Genomic DNA, 15,504 nt, shown 5'->3' with positions numbered 1-15,504 from the left:
TGCTGAGGACGGCGTTGCAGCCGTGAATCTAACACTGTGGTGATAAATGAAGACAGAGTTCGGAGACACGCTGACTTTGAGTAAAGCAGCAGTGAAGGAACGGCTTCTCACTGAATGTAAAACAGGTGCCGTGGCGAGCTACACGCTGAATAGCAATGCACACACACACAAACACACACACACACACACACACACAGTACAATTAACCTTCGACACCGCTGAACAAAATATTACATTTTGCCCTCTGAGTCCTGGTAATAAGGGCAGTTAGAGGATGAAAAAGAGGGGAATTTTGACAAGAAGGAAAATCAGCTAGCCACTTACAGCCATCTTGATCCTGGTTTATGCAAGTCCCCCCCCCCAGGTAATGAAATTCAGTGGACTCAGCGATGCCCCAAAACAGCTGTATCTCAGTCAGGAACACAGTGCCGTCGAGTTAAATTAGCACAATTAATTTTGGGCGGCTTTATTTGGTGAGACCTGTTTAAAGGCAGATGCAGAGGAATGGCTGAATTGCCACAGTGGTAAATGTACAGATGCCATTCCAATTAACCAACATGCCAAAGACCATTATTAATGGTATTATTTAAACACGTGCTGTGACATGACCAAACGTCTGAAGTTGAAAGGCCTGGGCCCGACACATATACCCTGTGACCCGACATTAGCCCAGAGCAGCACTGAACAATGCTGGATTAACATGGCTCTTATTCCAACTGTCTTTCTCCCTGGGACGGTCCAGTCTGCCAGGTTGAATGGTCAAAAGGCACTGCAGACTGTGATCATCTCAAAGTCCGCTGCTTAATTAACCGTCACACCCAGTATTAACAGCTATGGATCGTGAGTCAAACTGGTAACTTCCTCTCAGTTCAGATAACAAAGGCTACGTTTCTCAGCCACATCTAAAGAGGGGCAGTTCATGTTGGTCGTTTTGGACACATGCAGTATAAAGACTGTGTCAGGATCCTATCCCACATTAAGACAACTCACATATCTGTAGCATATTCTTCTGTCTGCACGTCATCCTGCACCTTCCTCAGTATGTCTCCTTCTCCACACACCTGTTGCTCATTCCCTCATTAGCCCGGTGAGCTTCTGCCTGCCTCTGCAGCTGCAGCGCACCATCTAATTAGACTGTGTGTATGTTGAGAGAGTGAGAAGGTGAGCAATTTCCCCAATTCATTTATACATTGTCTTACCTGCCTTGGCATTCCTGCCTTTTCTTGTCTAACCTGTTCACCTTCTCATTTGCAGGCCAATTACCTCGGTTATGGTTTGTTGGGTGCTGCCACACTGCTGCCGCCCACAAACTTTAAAGAAACAAACGGAGTGCAGAGATAGTTGTGTGAGGTAGAGAAACAAAAAAAACAAAAAAAAAAACATGAGCTACAAGATTTAAGATGCGTGCATAGCGAAATACTGACATTTCGCTTAATCGAGATTTAATAATAAAGTCAGCTGATGAGAGACGCTGGTATAAACGTGCAGCCTACAAGCTTACCTCACCTTTAATAACACCCATCAGGTGGCTGGGCGCCTGCCTTTGGATCCCAATTTGTGTACTTACACATATACAGTAAACTGTAGCCGTCCTGGGTATTACAATAGCATATGGCAGAGTTCTCCATAAATACTGACACCACCTGAGGGGGTTTGGAGTCACATTCAAGGACACTTGCACACAACACATGGTAGCTGCTGGACACGATGTTGGCTTTTTGCCTGAAATATAACCTGCACACATTCAGCAACAGGACAGTTTCTGTAAAATATGAGGCTTCCCTGGCTGCTCAGGTAAACTGCACCTTTAAACAAAAACTCACTGAGAGGCAAATGGCTCTTTTGGCTGCAATGCATCACAGGATTATGCTGCAAATATGACGGCTTCCAGATAATCATGGGTCATTATTAAACAGCACTGCACGTATGATCTTACTGTAAGAAACAGAATGATTAATATTTACAGACTGTCAGTCACATTTGCTGTGATTGCTCATTTCGACCTCTTCTTACTAATGAACCGTAGAGTGTGATAGGATTTCTCTGGTCATAATAAAACAGATATTAAAGGGACTGGACAGACTGGATATCCCTGATGTGAATCGCTCATAATCAATGCTAATGAGCGAATCTCAGTCCCAATTCTAACTAAGAAGCTGAAAGGACAGTGCAGTAACATGCAGGACATGGTCATTTCTTGCCAGCTCAAACAGAATTCAGAACTTTTCTGGCTATTTCTTTTTTTTCTTTTTGGACGTGGCTGCTTGATCTCACAATCACATCGAACTGCTCGATGATAGAATACATTAAGGCAGCACTTTTCACTCCTGGTTACATTTCAATTCCATTTTGCAATAATCCTCCCAAACCTATTCTCTGTGTGATAAGCCCAGACTTGCTTGATGATGTGAGAAATGTGATTGTTTGAAATTGTAAAATAATGCGCGTATTGAGCAAAAGAACTTCGATCAATATTTTGTCCAGGCAGAGGGAAAAATATCAACACTTTTAGATAAAATACTTTGAGGAGAGAAATTTAAAAAAAAAAATAAAATAAAAAATCCCTCTTGGATCAGTTGAAATATCCTCAAGCAAGATAATGAACCCCAAACTGTGTGTTGTGAATGGGTGAATGTAACAATAGTTATTAAGCGCTTTGAGCGGTCAGTAGACAGGAAAAGAGCTTTAGAAATTCAGAAACTCTCCAATCCTTAAAAGTTGTTCCTTCAGTTCCAAAATACGTAACGTTTTTTTTTTGATGTATCAGTACTACACAGAGTAAGAATTTGGTTGCAACAACATGAGAACTGGTGAAGATTTTTGAATATTAAAAAAAATCCTCATCGGGGTCAAAAACGTGAACAACGTGAGCTGGTATGGTGACAGATTGTCAATCTCTGTGAATTATAGACAATCAGCCAAAAAACGCAAAAAAAAAAAAAAAACAGACAGATGCAAATGAATAACATTCTCACTCCCAAGTTCTGCTGGGAAACCACGTGTCCTCACCCAGATCCCAGTCTGCTTCAGCACCCATGTGACATGCTGGAACAAGTCCAGTCCATGGAGGCTCCATCTTGGGTGAGAATTTGCTCTACCCTGTCGCAGGACACAGGCCCTGTTGGGAGTATCCTGTCGTGTCTGTCATCAGGTCGTATGGGGGTCCTGTGGGTTGCAAAGTGGGCCCCACATAGACCCGTATTGTTCTGGCTTTGATGATACTTGGGCTGCTACGGTGACTGGGTGGGTGTTGCGTGTCAAGTGGCATCCAGCAGGACTTTAACGGGACGGTCAATGTTATTCACTTCATCTGTCTGTGGTTTTAATGTTTTGGCGTATCAGATGTGTAAATATATAAGGCATGCTGTATGCTGTGCACTTAGCAAAACAACAGAAACATCTGACAGTATATACTGCCATCAAATACAATGTGTGACAATGAGTGTTTGATGCTGAGTTTTCACTGTAATGTATTTCATAGCATTAACCTAATCAAAGGAAGCGCCACATTTATCTATCTGTCGTTTAACAGAATAAATCTGTGCTGTTTTAACACTGTAGAGCTGTGAGAGAGACGCACTCAGAACATGTGTGTGTTTTTGTGTCAGGATGAATCACCTCACAGTGAACGCTGTAATTCAAAGGGAGGCCTCACATGCAGAATGACACGAGGAGCTGTAATTTCGTGCCCCCCCCCCCCCCATCATTGAGGCTGTAGCTCGGTTACTGATTCAAATTTACGTGATTAGGTTGAATCAGCTTTGAACATATCGAGGACTGTATGTTCAGAGGTCGGAAAAAAAAAAACAAATCAAAGCAGCTCTCGCTCAGAGAAGCTCACAGGCAGGTTCGCATGTAGAACGGGAAATGCAGGAACTGTATGACATGCAATGAAAAAGAATAATACTCCCACACGTAAAGAAAAGAACATGATTATTTCCAATTTGTGGCTCCAAATTTCAACTTGACATATTGCCACATAAGAGTCAGGGGAAGAGAAAACGAGGCTCGAGAATTCGGATGTGTAGCGCAGCGAGATCTTTGACATCTTCACTGTGAATTCTGTAGAAGCCACTCATTGCTGCAGTGCAAACTTTAGTTGGCAGTGTGTTTTAGTTGTGGGCTATGGCAAATCAGACAACAAACGTTCAGAGTATATTCATGTTAGCATCACCTCAATTGACCCACCATAAAAAAAAAAAAAAAAAAAAAGGAGCTGAAAGATCTGGTGAAACCAAGAGCCAAAATCCTCAACAGGTCTTTGGAGGGCTGAAGACGACGAGAGCACAGAACGAAGCACAAAGATCCACAACGTGCTCAGAGACAGAAGGGATGGATGCAGATAGTCAGCTGACAATCCTCTCACCACCACCAGTATAAATGCTCACGACGGCGTAGACCACCTGCGTGCAGCAACACCAGGAGCAAAGCTTGGCTGATGACATAAAAAAATCCTTGATTCTACTGAAGTCCATTCTATTTCAACAACTGCTTACCTTTTTATCTTCATTTTAAGCACAATATGTAGTTTTGCTTGTCAAAAATTATATACAATTATTAGGAAAGATATATACCACAGATAAAGATAAAGATACTAAAACACACTGTGTTTTAAATGATATAATATCCATTTATTCATTGATTCACTCAACAACGCAACAACATTAATCAATAATTTCATTAATTAATCACTAAGCTTGTAATTACTTAGATTGTTTTTTTTCTTTTTATCACTTGACAGCCCCCAACAGCACCAGGCACTGAAAGAGGGTACGAAGAGGAAGATGTAGAAGAAGAATACAAAAAATATCTGAATTCAATGATTTTTGGCAACTTGGGGTGCACAGCGACTAATAACATATTATCACCTGAGTAAGTTCATATGATACGCATACAAGTTTCATATTTACACAGCAGACACAGACGATTAACAGAGAATCTGTCTCTGGGCACCTGATGAATTAAAGCCCAACATTCAATTTCCTCTATGCTCCATTTCAGTTTATGACAACTCTTGAGAAAAATTAGCTGTCTCTTTAGCTGCTGAATAATAAATACAATCTTCACCAGCTAGTCACCGACCTTGTCCGACTGCTTTTTGGTGATGGGCGCGTTGTGTTCGCCAGAATTATCAGAAGTCATTACTGAAAGCTGCGGCTGGAAACAGACTTGAAGATGAGCCGTGACGCTGAACCAAAACAGTGAAGCTGTTGGTCATAAAACTAAAACGAGGAGCTGAAAGATGCAAACTATTACATGTTAGAGTGTGATTTCATTTCATGTGAAGTAAAAAATACTGATTAAGGCATTGATTATTATTCTCCGTGTCTTGATTTGTGTCTGATGCACTTGTGAGCGTAGTCACTCCACACACAGCACAAAGACACGAAAGAAGACGGCGAATCCAGCTGCTTTTTCGTGAGTACGATTGCCTTTTCATTATGAATTTAAGTGGTGTGACAGCTTAAAGAGAATTCTCCTCAGTTAAACAATGAAAGCCTCTAAATGTGATTACTAACATTCTCATGTCTTTTGTCAAACGGATGTGCAGAAATGAGTCTTTAATGACCGAAGAAGTAAAGCAGAACCATTCATACTATTGAAATGCAAATCAAAGACCAGTGCTTTTAAAAGTAAAAGCTATTTCCACTGAACGTGCGCACAGATTCCTTAAGGTTGTGCAAATATATGTTGCTGCCAAGGCACATTATGTCTACAAGTGCAAATTCTAGTGCTTTATTTATGGCAGTAAGACTGGTTTGCACTTGGTAGAGAAACAACATCTTCACATAAGGAGAAAGAAAAAGAGGGAGAATCTGATGTCGGATGAGGGGCGCTTCTTCTTCTACTTGCATTCATTTGTAAATGACAATAAAAGATTTGTCAAGAGAGTCATTGCAACCTGTAATCAACTAAATTAATCTGTGCACACTGGGTTAAAGATAGAAGAGCCTGCAGTCCTAAAAGCCTTTAACCTGATCAGTAATGTGAAGTAATGGATGTGATGTAAACAACCGGGACATTAACAACAGCAGAATGAAAGTTTAACAGGCTGGCAGCACTTTTTCCTGTTTAGTTTTATCTGGTTCTGTATTGATTCAAGCTTGAAAGATATGGGACTGGTATCTCTGCAAGAGTCCCTTGTTTGCCAAGGGAGACAATTTCTTATCAATTACTTAATCCTCTGGATCTACGTTTTGTTTATTGGGATATTGCCATTTTCTCGCCGACCCGATTTATCTTCGTTGATATAACTAAGCTGAAGAAAAACGGTGCAAGGTGAATCTGAAACTTCAAAAGGACGATCTTATCATTTTACTTAGCATTTTGATTCCAGGAAATGTCCACATTAGTCTTCTGGAGGCAAAATTTGCGACTTTTCAGTCATGAACTGCAGCCTGATCTTGCTTGTGGTCCAAGATGGCTCAATCTTCCTAGATCTCAGTATTTAAACACAATTTACATGTTAAACACAACTTTCTTTATGGGCCCAATCGATGGAGCGTGGTTGGAGTTTTTGGTCTTGAAAGCAAAAGTCGCCCTTGTGTGGTATTATTAACAATCAAATAATATCCACTGAATGATAATATAGTGTCTACAATATCGTTTCAATTCAACACTTTTGGAAATAGATAAAGATTCTTCTTTCAAATATCAGATAATGATTTCAATCCCACAAAGGAAGAAATGCATTTTTTTGTGGTCACACAAAGAAGAAAAAAACAAAACAAAAAAAAACAAACAAAAACAAAACATCAGTAGAATGTAGGATGGGTGGACGGATTGATAGAAGAATCCTGGGTCGCTGAAGAAAGAAGTTCAGGTGATCTCACAATTCTAATGTCGAAATAATCGTTTTCAAACTCTCCCCGGTTACCTGCAAATCGTTGAATGTACTGTTCCCTCTACCGTGAAATAGGGAGGATTAAAAGCGAGACGATATAGTGTGGTTAAATCGACACAAACTTCCAAGTTCCAAAGCGTTATTGTATCAATGAGCAAGTCACACCTGCAACGTGTGGACTAGTACAATCTGAAAGGAGCTGGAACGAGTGTTGAGCAGAGTGCGACATACAACACCCAGGTTTTATGAAATTAAAAGGAGTAGAATCGGACTTTCACTACATCAAACACGTTCCGGCACGGGGACACGAGCCCTCTGACATCATACTCTCCGGATATTAGACCTGCTGCGAGTTATGTGATGGAGGCTAAGCTCTAAGGATGAGGGTTAGAGCTGTCTATTCAGCTAAGAGCATGACCGTGTTAAAATTCAAAGCACTACACTACACTCTAAAATGATAATACAAAAAAAAAAAAAAAAAAGAAAACTTCAAACAAACTCAAGTCAGTGCCTTGAGGAGTGGCTGGGTGACAAGATTAGCAAGTGCTGCTTGAGCTCATGGTGCCGGGGATACAATGTGCAGCCTTTGCTGTAAATGCTACTCTGGATGGTTCTGGGGGATGCCGAGTGCTTTAACAGCTGCATCATGGGACAGTCAAGAGATGCCCTGAACCAAAATGAGGACGCAAACAAGGACACGAAGGGGGAGCCGCTTCCATACGGCCAAACTCCTTACTGGTTCTTCACTGGTAGTTTCTAAATGGTTTGCGGACAGACATGCTGAGTGTCTGGTTTGGCTTAAAATAGGCCTACCTGATTTGGACGGCACCATCACAGTTCGGGATGGTCCAACTTCCCGTGAAAAATAGCCGACTTTGGTCTACACAAGTAAACAAATGTTGTCAGGTCTCCTTAAAATACCACCCAGTTTTGTCGCCACAAAAAGAGACTGGAAACACCCCCAGGTATCCCTAAAAATATCCACCGGTGTGACTCGGACTGCAGTTGGCTGTTTGGCAGACTTTGCTGGTTGTGGTAACGTAACTGCTGTTCCCTCCACCACCCGATGTGATGAAAGTCAGTTAAAACGCACATAATGTGAACATGATATGCCACATTTGGCCCAAATGTAAACCTTGGATGTATCTGTGGTTTGCAGAAACTGCTAACACTGCATCCCAGCGACTGGGCAGGTGGAAACACTGTGGAAGCGTTTTAGCTCCACTGCCAGGTATAAACGTGCTGGCAGGGCTGGAGGGAGCTTTTCCTCTGACCAGGCTATCAGAAACCCTAACCCTGTCCAACTGAAGCATGTGGAACATGGTACCATCTGGAGAGTGGGCCATGATGATGAAGAGGTCTATGATTACCTCAGTTAAACTGTCCAGGCCAATAAAGCCATCAACCTGCAGCACTAACATGAAGGGACAAGCAGATCTGAAGCCAGAGGACAACTGTAGCTGTGAAAATGCTGCTGTGTGTGTTCTGTTTTGCTGTTACTTTATGCAGGGACCTATCACGGTCTTTACAGTCAAACATTCCCAATCGAGCAACCATGATCTAAAACAAAAAAGGCAGGACAACCACAAATACAGAACAGTAAAAATCCTGACTAATACTGTTGAAAAACAAACTGTCACACTGTGTCCAAGCTACACAGACATGAGGAGAAAAAGAAGAACAAGCAAAGGAAGGGGAAGACACCGGTGTGGAGGAATATGCTCTCTGCTGTGTGTTTCCACTCTGATTTCCATTCATGAATTTTTAAAAAAGAGTTTTGACGTGATGAGTATGGAGTGTGGAGGCCAGCGGGGATGTTTTGTCAGATCAGATCAAATATGTCAGGTCAGGTTGTCTGACTTAGCGTGGCTGCAGGTCAGCGAAGGTGCATGAACCAAACTCCTGTAAAATGGATCAGGATCAGAGTCACAGTGTCACACAGGTGTCTGTGCATCCTTTTGAGATAAAGTGGCCACATCCCTAAAATGTAGGACCTTTAAGCTGCTGTCATTGTCACTGTCTGTTATAGTTGTGTTAGCAGCAACGTTCACATTTGTTCACATCATTGAGCCGTATTTAGACATCCAGGACAATAAACACAAAGCATCTGTAGAGCAGATGTACTGATTTAACTTGGCTTAAATAAATAAATAAAAAAAAAAAAAAAACCTGGGCAACCCTCAGCACTGTGTCAAAACATGCAGTCTTTGCAGTCATTTCAATGAGGCCACTTTCCAGAGGTGGGATTTCTACCCCACAGCACACAGTGTTATCTGTCTGAATGCCAGCTTACTCAACAAACTGTCTTCTTGGTGCAGGTCCGTCTAATATCAAGAGCATAAAAGTGATCCAGAAAAGAACCAGAAGTTTATATCACACTGACGAAAATCAAACACACGATACCAACCTAGCTGCTATCAGCTAAGATTTGATTTAAGGTAATTAGTGTTTTAGAAAATGTGAGTTTTATCTTTAATCAGCCTGCAAAATTAGAGACACTGTTTACCTTCATTATCTTCCCTCGATGTGTTTTCCTCACTCAGAAGGTATAACAGTGTAATGTGCATGATTTTTACTAACAGATAATTCTGGGCATTTATCATTATTAAAACGGGGAAGGAAAAAAAATAAACTAAAAAGTCACAATAGATTCTTAAAGGTTGTGTTTGTTGGCCTCAGATTTAATGTTTTTCACAATGTTTTTCATGTTTTATCACGAGCACACTTTTGTGACTGAGCCGCACACACTAACACACATTTGCAGATTTGCAGCGTCTTTCATGCACAGACACACACACTTACCTGTCCTGAGGGACAGACATCTAACGGAGATAAAAATGGTTTCAGTTTTGTGGTACACCTGTGAGATATTCTGACACAAAAATACACTTGGAGCCATAAAGCTGGCAGCAGTTAGATGCTGTGCTTTATACACACAACCGCAGAAACAACCGTGAGGTAGAAATCTTTGAGAATTGAATTGTCGGTGAAGGGACGGTTCATCTAAAGCTGCAATGATCAGAATTTCTTACATTGTAAATGAAACTACTATGTGTAATGTGAAAGGCGTTTCTTAATGAAACTATAGAAAATGATCACTTCACCTTGCAGCTCCAGGACAGAGCTACAAACCCGACTCCACATGAAGGCTAACGCTGCTCTCTCTTTCCTCCATGAGCATTTTTTTCTAGCATGTTCCCCATAACAATACATTCCAATATAACGCAATAATACATCATGGTGTTTTCACCTCTGCTCCATTTCTCAAAGGGGACGACTAAACTCCACAAATGCAACTTTAAAAGCACCCTGTGGACTTGCAGCATGTGTTTTGATGAGCAGGTCTTTGTTGTTGTTTTTTCTGCCGGCACGCAAATGAGGATGCATAAAATCATCTGGGTGATGCAGGACACGGCAATGCACCGGCAGATGTGACCTTGCATGTAAAACACCTATATGTATATATACACGTGTTAAAATACTGGAATTTTATTTTATCCAAAAATTTTATGAGGAAGGAAAATGTGTTCAACAGGTTTCTATCAGGCCCCAAGGACACACACAGTGCATTTTTGATAAGAAACACTGAATGTGATCATAAACTGTGTTTGTTTACAAGAAAGCTCCATGGGGTACATTTAATAATGATTTGCTAATTGGAACTAAGAATTTCAGCCTTTCACTGCACCAGCTGCATAGTTCTGAGTCGCCCTGAATGAAATCACTCCGCAGTGTGTTCCACTTTATTTGTCCTATTTTACAGTTTCATCGATTCAGACTCTTTGTTGCACATTCTGTTTTCTTACTTAAAACCTCAAGCCTTGTTTAAAACATTACATGTACCAGTTTAAAGGGAATAACCTCATATCCATCCATCCATGGTCTGTAACCGCTTTATCCCTGTTATGGGGTCGCAGGGGTTTCTGCTGGAGCCGATCCCAGCTGTCTCTGGGCGAGGGCAGGGTACACACCTGGACAAGTCACCAGCTCATCGCAGGGCACTTCACTGATGGCAGAGGGCACATCAGGAGCAAGTTGGGGTTCGGTATCTTGCTAAAGGACACTTCGGCATGCAGCACAGCTCAGCTCAGCCCAGGGGAGCTGGGATTTGAACCACTGACCCTCCAATCACCAGCCGACTACAGTCGTCTCCTAACCTTTTATCCATCTGCTGCATATGTTGCTGTTGAAGTAAATGCATGAAATGTAAAAGTATGTAGCTGATCTATCCTGTCAGGGGTGCACGTACTGTACATGTCATGTCATTGGCCGAACCGCTTATCCCTTTCCATGGGGTTGCGGGGTGTTGCTGCTGGAGCCAATCCCAGCCTTGTCTCAGGGCGAGGGCAGGGTACTCCCTGGAAAGGTCGCCAGCTCATCGCAGGGCCCTCACTAGTGAGCAACGTGGGGTTCAGTATCTTGCTCAAGGACACTTCGACATGCAGCTCAGCACTGCCCGGAGCTGGGATTTGAACCAGTGACCTTCCGATCACTAGTCGACCTGCTCTACCTGCTGAGCTACAGCCGCCCCCCGTACTGTACAGGGCTGCATTCCCACCACGATTGCTCAATGTAACGAGGACTCTTTCAGAATAACGTCAACAATTCAAAACAGGCATTTTCTCCTTCAGACAGTGTTGCAGTTCCATGTAAACAGAATCAATCTCATCCTCCTTCCTTTCTCACTTTCTCTCGCTCCATTTACCAGGTCGTGGTGGATCTCTAGCTGTGTGTTAATTGGCCCAGCCCGATGTGTTGGCATTGATTATTAACCCTTCGGAAAATCCCAGCAGGAAAGCTCTGACTGTTGAATACGCTCACACCTCAAATTCCTCGCTCACTCTACCATGTGCCTTTTGCCTCGCTCGTGCTTCTTCTTCCATGGTTCTTGTTACGTTGCCAGTTTTTTTCTCCCTTCTTCTTGCTCACGTCGTTGCTCATCCAGTTTCTCTCCATGTTCTGCTCAGTGCTGAGTTTCCCACTTATTTTCCTTCTCTCCACACATTAACACACTCATTCTCCGTTATTACCTTTCACTTGCACATTCTCTCAAAACACACCATTTTCTCAGTATCCCACCAGTTTCATTGTCAAAATGTTGCTATAGCCAAACAAACTAGCTATCATGGACTCATTCTAATCAGGTGTGATAGGACAGGGAAGCATCTACACCATGCAGGACGAGGGGCTCCCCAGGATCAAGACTAAAAAAAACCACTAACACCCAACAAATTATTAGAAATAGTCCAAAAAATACTTACTACTTACATTCCTTATTATTAGCATTTCTTTTCTCAGGCTGAGACTCATCTTTAAATTTATTTCTATGTATTTATTGACCATAACTTGCAGCATATTGCACAGCCCAGAATAACAAACAAATAATCACTGAACCGTGATTGCTCAACTCACCCCTGTCAAACCCTCCACACCAATAATGGCATATTGAGCGTATGTGCAGTAATGGAACACTTTCTAAAAACTGTATTCTGTTAAAGTTACAGATAAAGGACAGTTCTGAAACATGTTGTAAAATGGGGATTATTATCAGGATAACATTTTTTTAACAGAGCTGCCAACATGCATGAGCTTACCACAGCAGACAGGGAGATGTTACGGTGACTCACTATTGTCAGGAGGATGCTCTTTGTCTCTGACTCTGAAACATTCAAACATTTCCCAATGAGAGCCCGTCTCCTGATTTAAGCCGTGAGGTCCGGAGGTTGGCTGGTATGCTGATCAACCAGATATATAATCGTCATTATGATCTCGCCATCAAGATCTTGACGCCAACACCTGTGGCGTCCTACAAATATTGTGTTATTACCCGACAATTTACAAATGGTTTTAAAACAAAACAAAGAGCAGATGGAGAGTTTGCTGGCGACTAATTAAACCGTATCATGAGCTCGATGATGTGCTGTTGAAACACTATGTTTGTTTTAAAATGTGTTTGTGAGCAGTTGCTTTGGGATTCTGTGCAGACATCAGCACATCTGTGCCAAGATTTTAATAACAGAAATGATTTGGCAACGTTGCTACATCTCTTTGTCATTTTAGAAGTTTGTTTAATTACTCCTGCGTAATTAATCGTACAAAACAAAGCTATTATTATAGCCTTATGAGTAATAGATGCAAACATAATTTTGCTCACGTGGAGTTTAATAGCAGCCTTTGCAAATGTTTTGCGATGTTTGTTAATTAATGAGCATTTCTGTTGGAGAATCAGGCAACATTTTGATGTCTTTTATGAGCTTGCTGATGTGCACTGAATGCATAATTAGCTGTTGCCTCAGTAAATCAAATTATTGCACACATTGAGTGTGAGAATAAAAATGAAAGGCAAATTTGTGTTGCTCCTCCATGTATTTAAATTTAGCCCCCTTATTTGTCAATAGTGCATATATTCGAAACTCCAATGTCATTTTTACACCTTACATACCTTGGAAAAATAGATTAATGAAGTTCATTATCCATATCAGGATGAGTAAGACTGCAAAAACTAAACTAAAATGTCAGATAACAAATAATCTGAATCGCATGCAAACAACAGCTGCCCCACAACGCCACCAACTGCTACCACTTCAACGACAACTGCTGCCCAACAGACAAGATATGTTAATGAAAAATATCAGAATGTATTAAAAACAGCTAAACTTAATGCAGTAAAAGTTACATAATGCATCAACTATCATGTTCACATTCGTGAACAAAAGGTCACTGATCATCACTGTAAGCCAAACACACACACGCTTCCATATGCTGCCATCCAACCGCAATGTCACAGTACGGCAGGAGCTGATGTGTAAGTCAGTGACATTTAAATTTTTCATACCTTCTCTGCAGGGAGCCACCTTTTCTATTCCACTCCAACTCCAACCTGTGTGTTTGTATTTTCAGTTCAGGTTGTAAGTGGCTGAGATCACTTGCAAACACAGACACTCACCATCCGACCAAACACACACACACACACAGTAAAAGTTAGATTGATGGGAGGTTTCTCTTATTAAGTCATTTTTCCGCTGCACATTTTGGTGTCTGAAGTAGTTTTGTAGCCATGTTAGTTCAGTTATAGTGGTCGTGATTTGCACTGACTGCATCGATGTGATTGGACCGAACTAGACAGCAGGTTGATGAAGGTTCTCACTCATCCAGGTCATGGTCAACCTATGTGCTGTATTATAGGCAACTGGATTTGTTCCAGTTTCTTGAGGACGTTTCACCTCTCACCCGAGAGGCTTCTTTAGGTCTAACAAACTGGAGGGGAGTCGCAGGCCTTTAAACCCTGTGTGGGAGTGTCCTTACAGAGTCGTTCAGGACACGTGTGAGCTCGTGTGAGTTTCAGAGTTGTAAAGGCCGTCATGTGGGTTGCTTTGGTTGTGTGAATATATTATCCATTGGACTCTACAGTACATGCTCAAATATAGTGACTGTGACGTGGACCTCTATTATTAATACCACTAACACTCTGGACATGAGTGTGTTGGCTTTTGATAAGGAGGCATTTTATATCATTCTTAGTTGATCCTTCATGTCCCTTATCCTTCCTTCTGCAATCCCTTCCATCATGGCCTCATCTTCCGGTGAGTGTGTGTGGCTCTCTATCACGGGCTTAAACAGCTTCATGAAAGGTGTAATCCTCTGCGCCATCACTGGTCCTTGTGTAAAGGTTTATCTAGTTCTTGCTATCACACGCTCATACGGTGAACACACTTCACACAGCTAGGCACAACCATGGCAATCTATGTTCTCTAGTGCTCAGTGTGTCATAATATTGTAATAAAATCTCACATTGTGGATTAATTGATGCTGTTTTATGAGGGTTTTTTTACCTTCACTAGAGAGTGTAGCTCTTGTCTCTTTGCCGGTTGGTTGTATCTGGTGCATCGGGCGTGGCTGGTGTGAGTGGGTGAGTATGAAAGTCTTTAGCTCAGAAAAACACATATTGAATAATTTTAGGGTAAATGTTGCCATAAGATGACTAATACAGACACTTTAAGTAGCATTTTAAGTAACTTTCAGTTGAAGAGATCCTCAAAGGTTTGTTCTGTTTTTTTTTTTTTTCAAAATTGAATTAACTAGAAGTTATGTTTGCACGCATATCCAATGAGGGTTTCATCTCCTGTCTTAGATGAAGATGTTCTGAGGCTTTCTTTTGTGTGTTACTTTGTTTGAGCAAAAAAGAAAGTTTCACAGCTGGTGAGGACGATTGCTTTCCCATTGCTGTATAGAATCTTCTTCCTAATTTGTTAGATTTGTGGGCTGTTTGACAACACTACAGGCCTGCATTATCCAGACAGCGTCTGTATTAAAAGTAGATACTGCAATTTGCCAGTAAACACAAAAAATAAATTTGCATGTCTACCATTCATGCAATTTCTGGACTTAATCTAACTGAATTGGAAACAACAGCATTTGCATCACTCTGGAGTTTGACTGTCTTTTTCTCCCCCAAACCTGCTCGTTAACAGATTCATTCGCCCTGACAGGCAGGAAAAGGTCGACTGACACACATGATGAAATAAAAAGCACACCGTTTTAAAGTTGTGAGTGAGTGTGTGGGCTGGATGTTGTTTGCATGATACGTATGTACAGTACGTGTGTGATTTCAGCCCGGAGGAGAATGTTTTTGGCTTCGGCACATGCACTCACATCCCCCA

General features: G+C 41.6%; 1 protein-coding gene across 3 annotated transcripts in view; it reads right to left on the bottom strand.

Annotated features, from left to right (window-relative positions):
- Positions 1–15,504, bottom strand: part of LOC119028127 (inactive N-acetylated-alpha-linked acidic dipeptidase-like protein 2) — a 393,803-nt gene that overhangs the window by 188,645 nt on the left and 189,654 nt on the right. For 2 of the 3 annotated variants that reach the window (XM_037113696.1, XM_037113697.1), the window contains exon 1: positions 991–1,108. The exons of the other annotated variant lie outside the window; for it this stretch is intronic. In XM_037113696.1, the coding sequence (XP_036969591.1) occupies positions 991–992 (2 nt within the window). In that variant the 5' untranslated portion in view covers positions 993–1,108. Of the gene's footprint in view, positions 1–990; positions 1,109–15,504 lie in introns of those variants that run through there. 3 annotated transcript variants of the gene reach the window in all.

The sequence above is a fragment of the Acanthopagrus latus genome, chromosome 11 (genome assembly GCF_904848185.1).
Source record: "Acanthopagrus latus isolate v.2019 chromosome 11, fAcaLat1.1, whole genome shotgun sequence".
Lineage (NCBI taxonomy): Eukaryota > Metazoa > Chordata > Actinopteri > Spariformes > Sparidae > Acanthopagrus > Acanthopagrus latus.
Note: the sequence above shows the minus strand (reverse complement) of the source record. Positions and strands in the feature narration are given on the sequence as shown.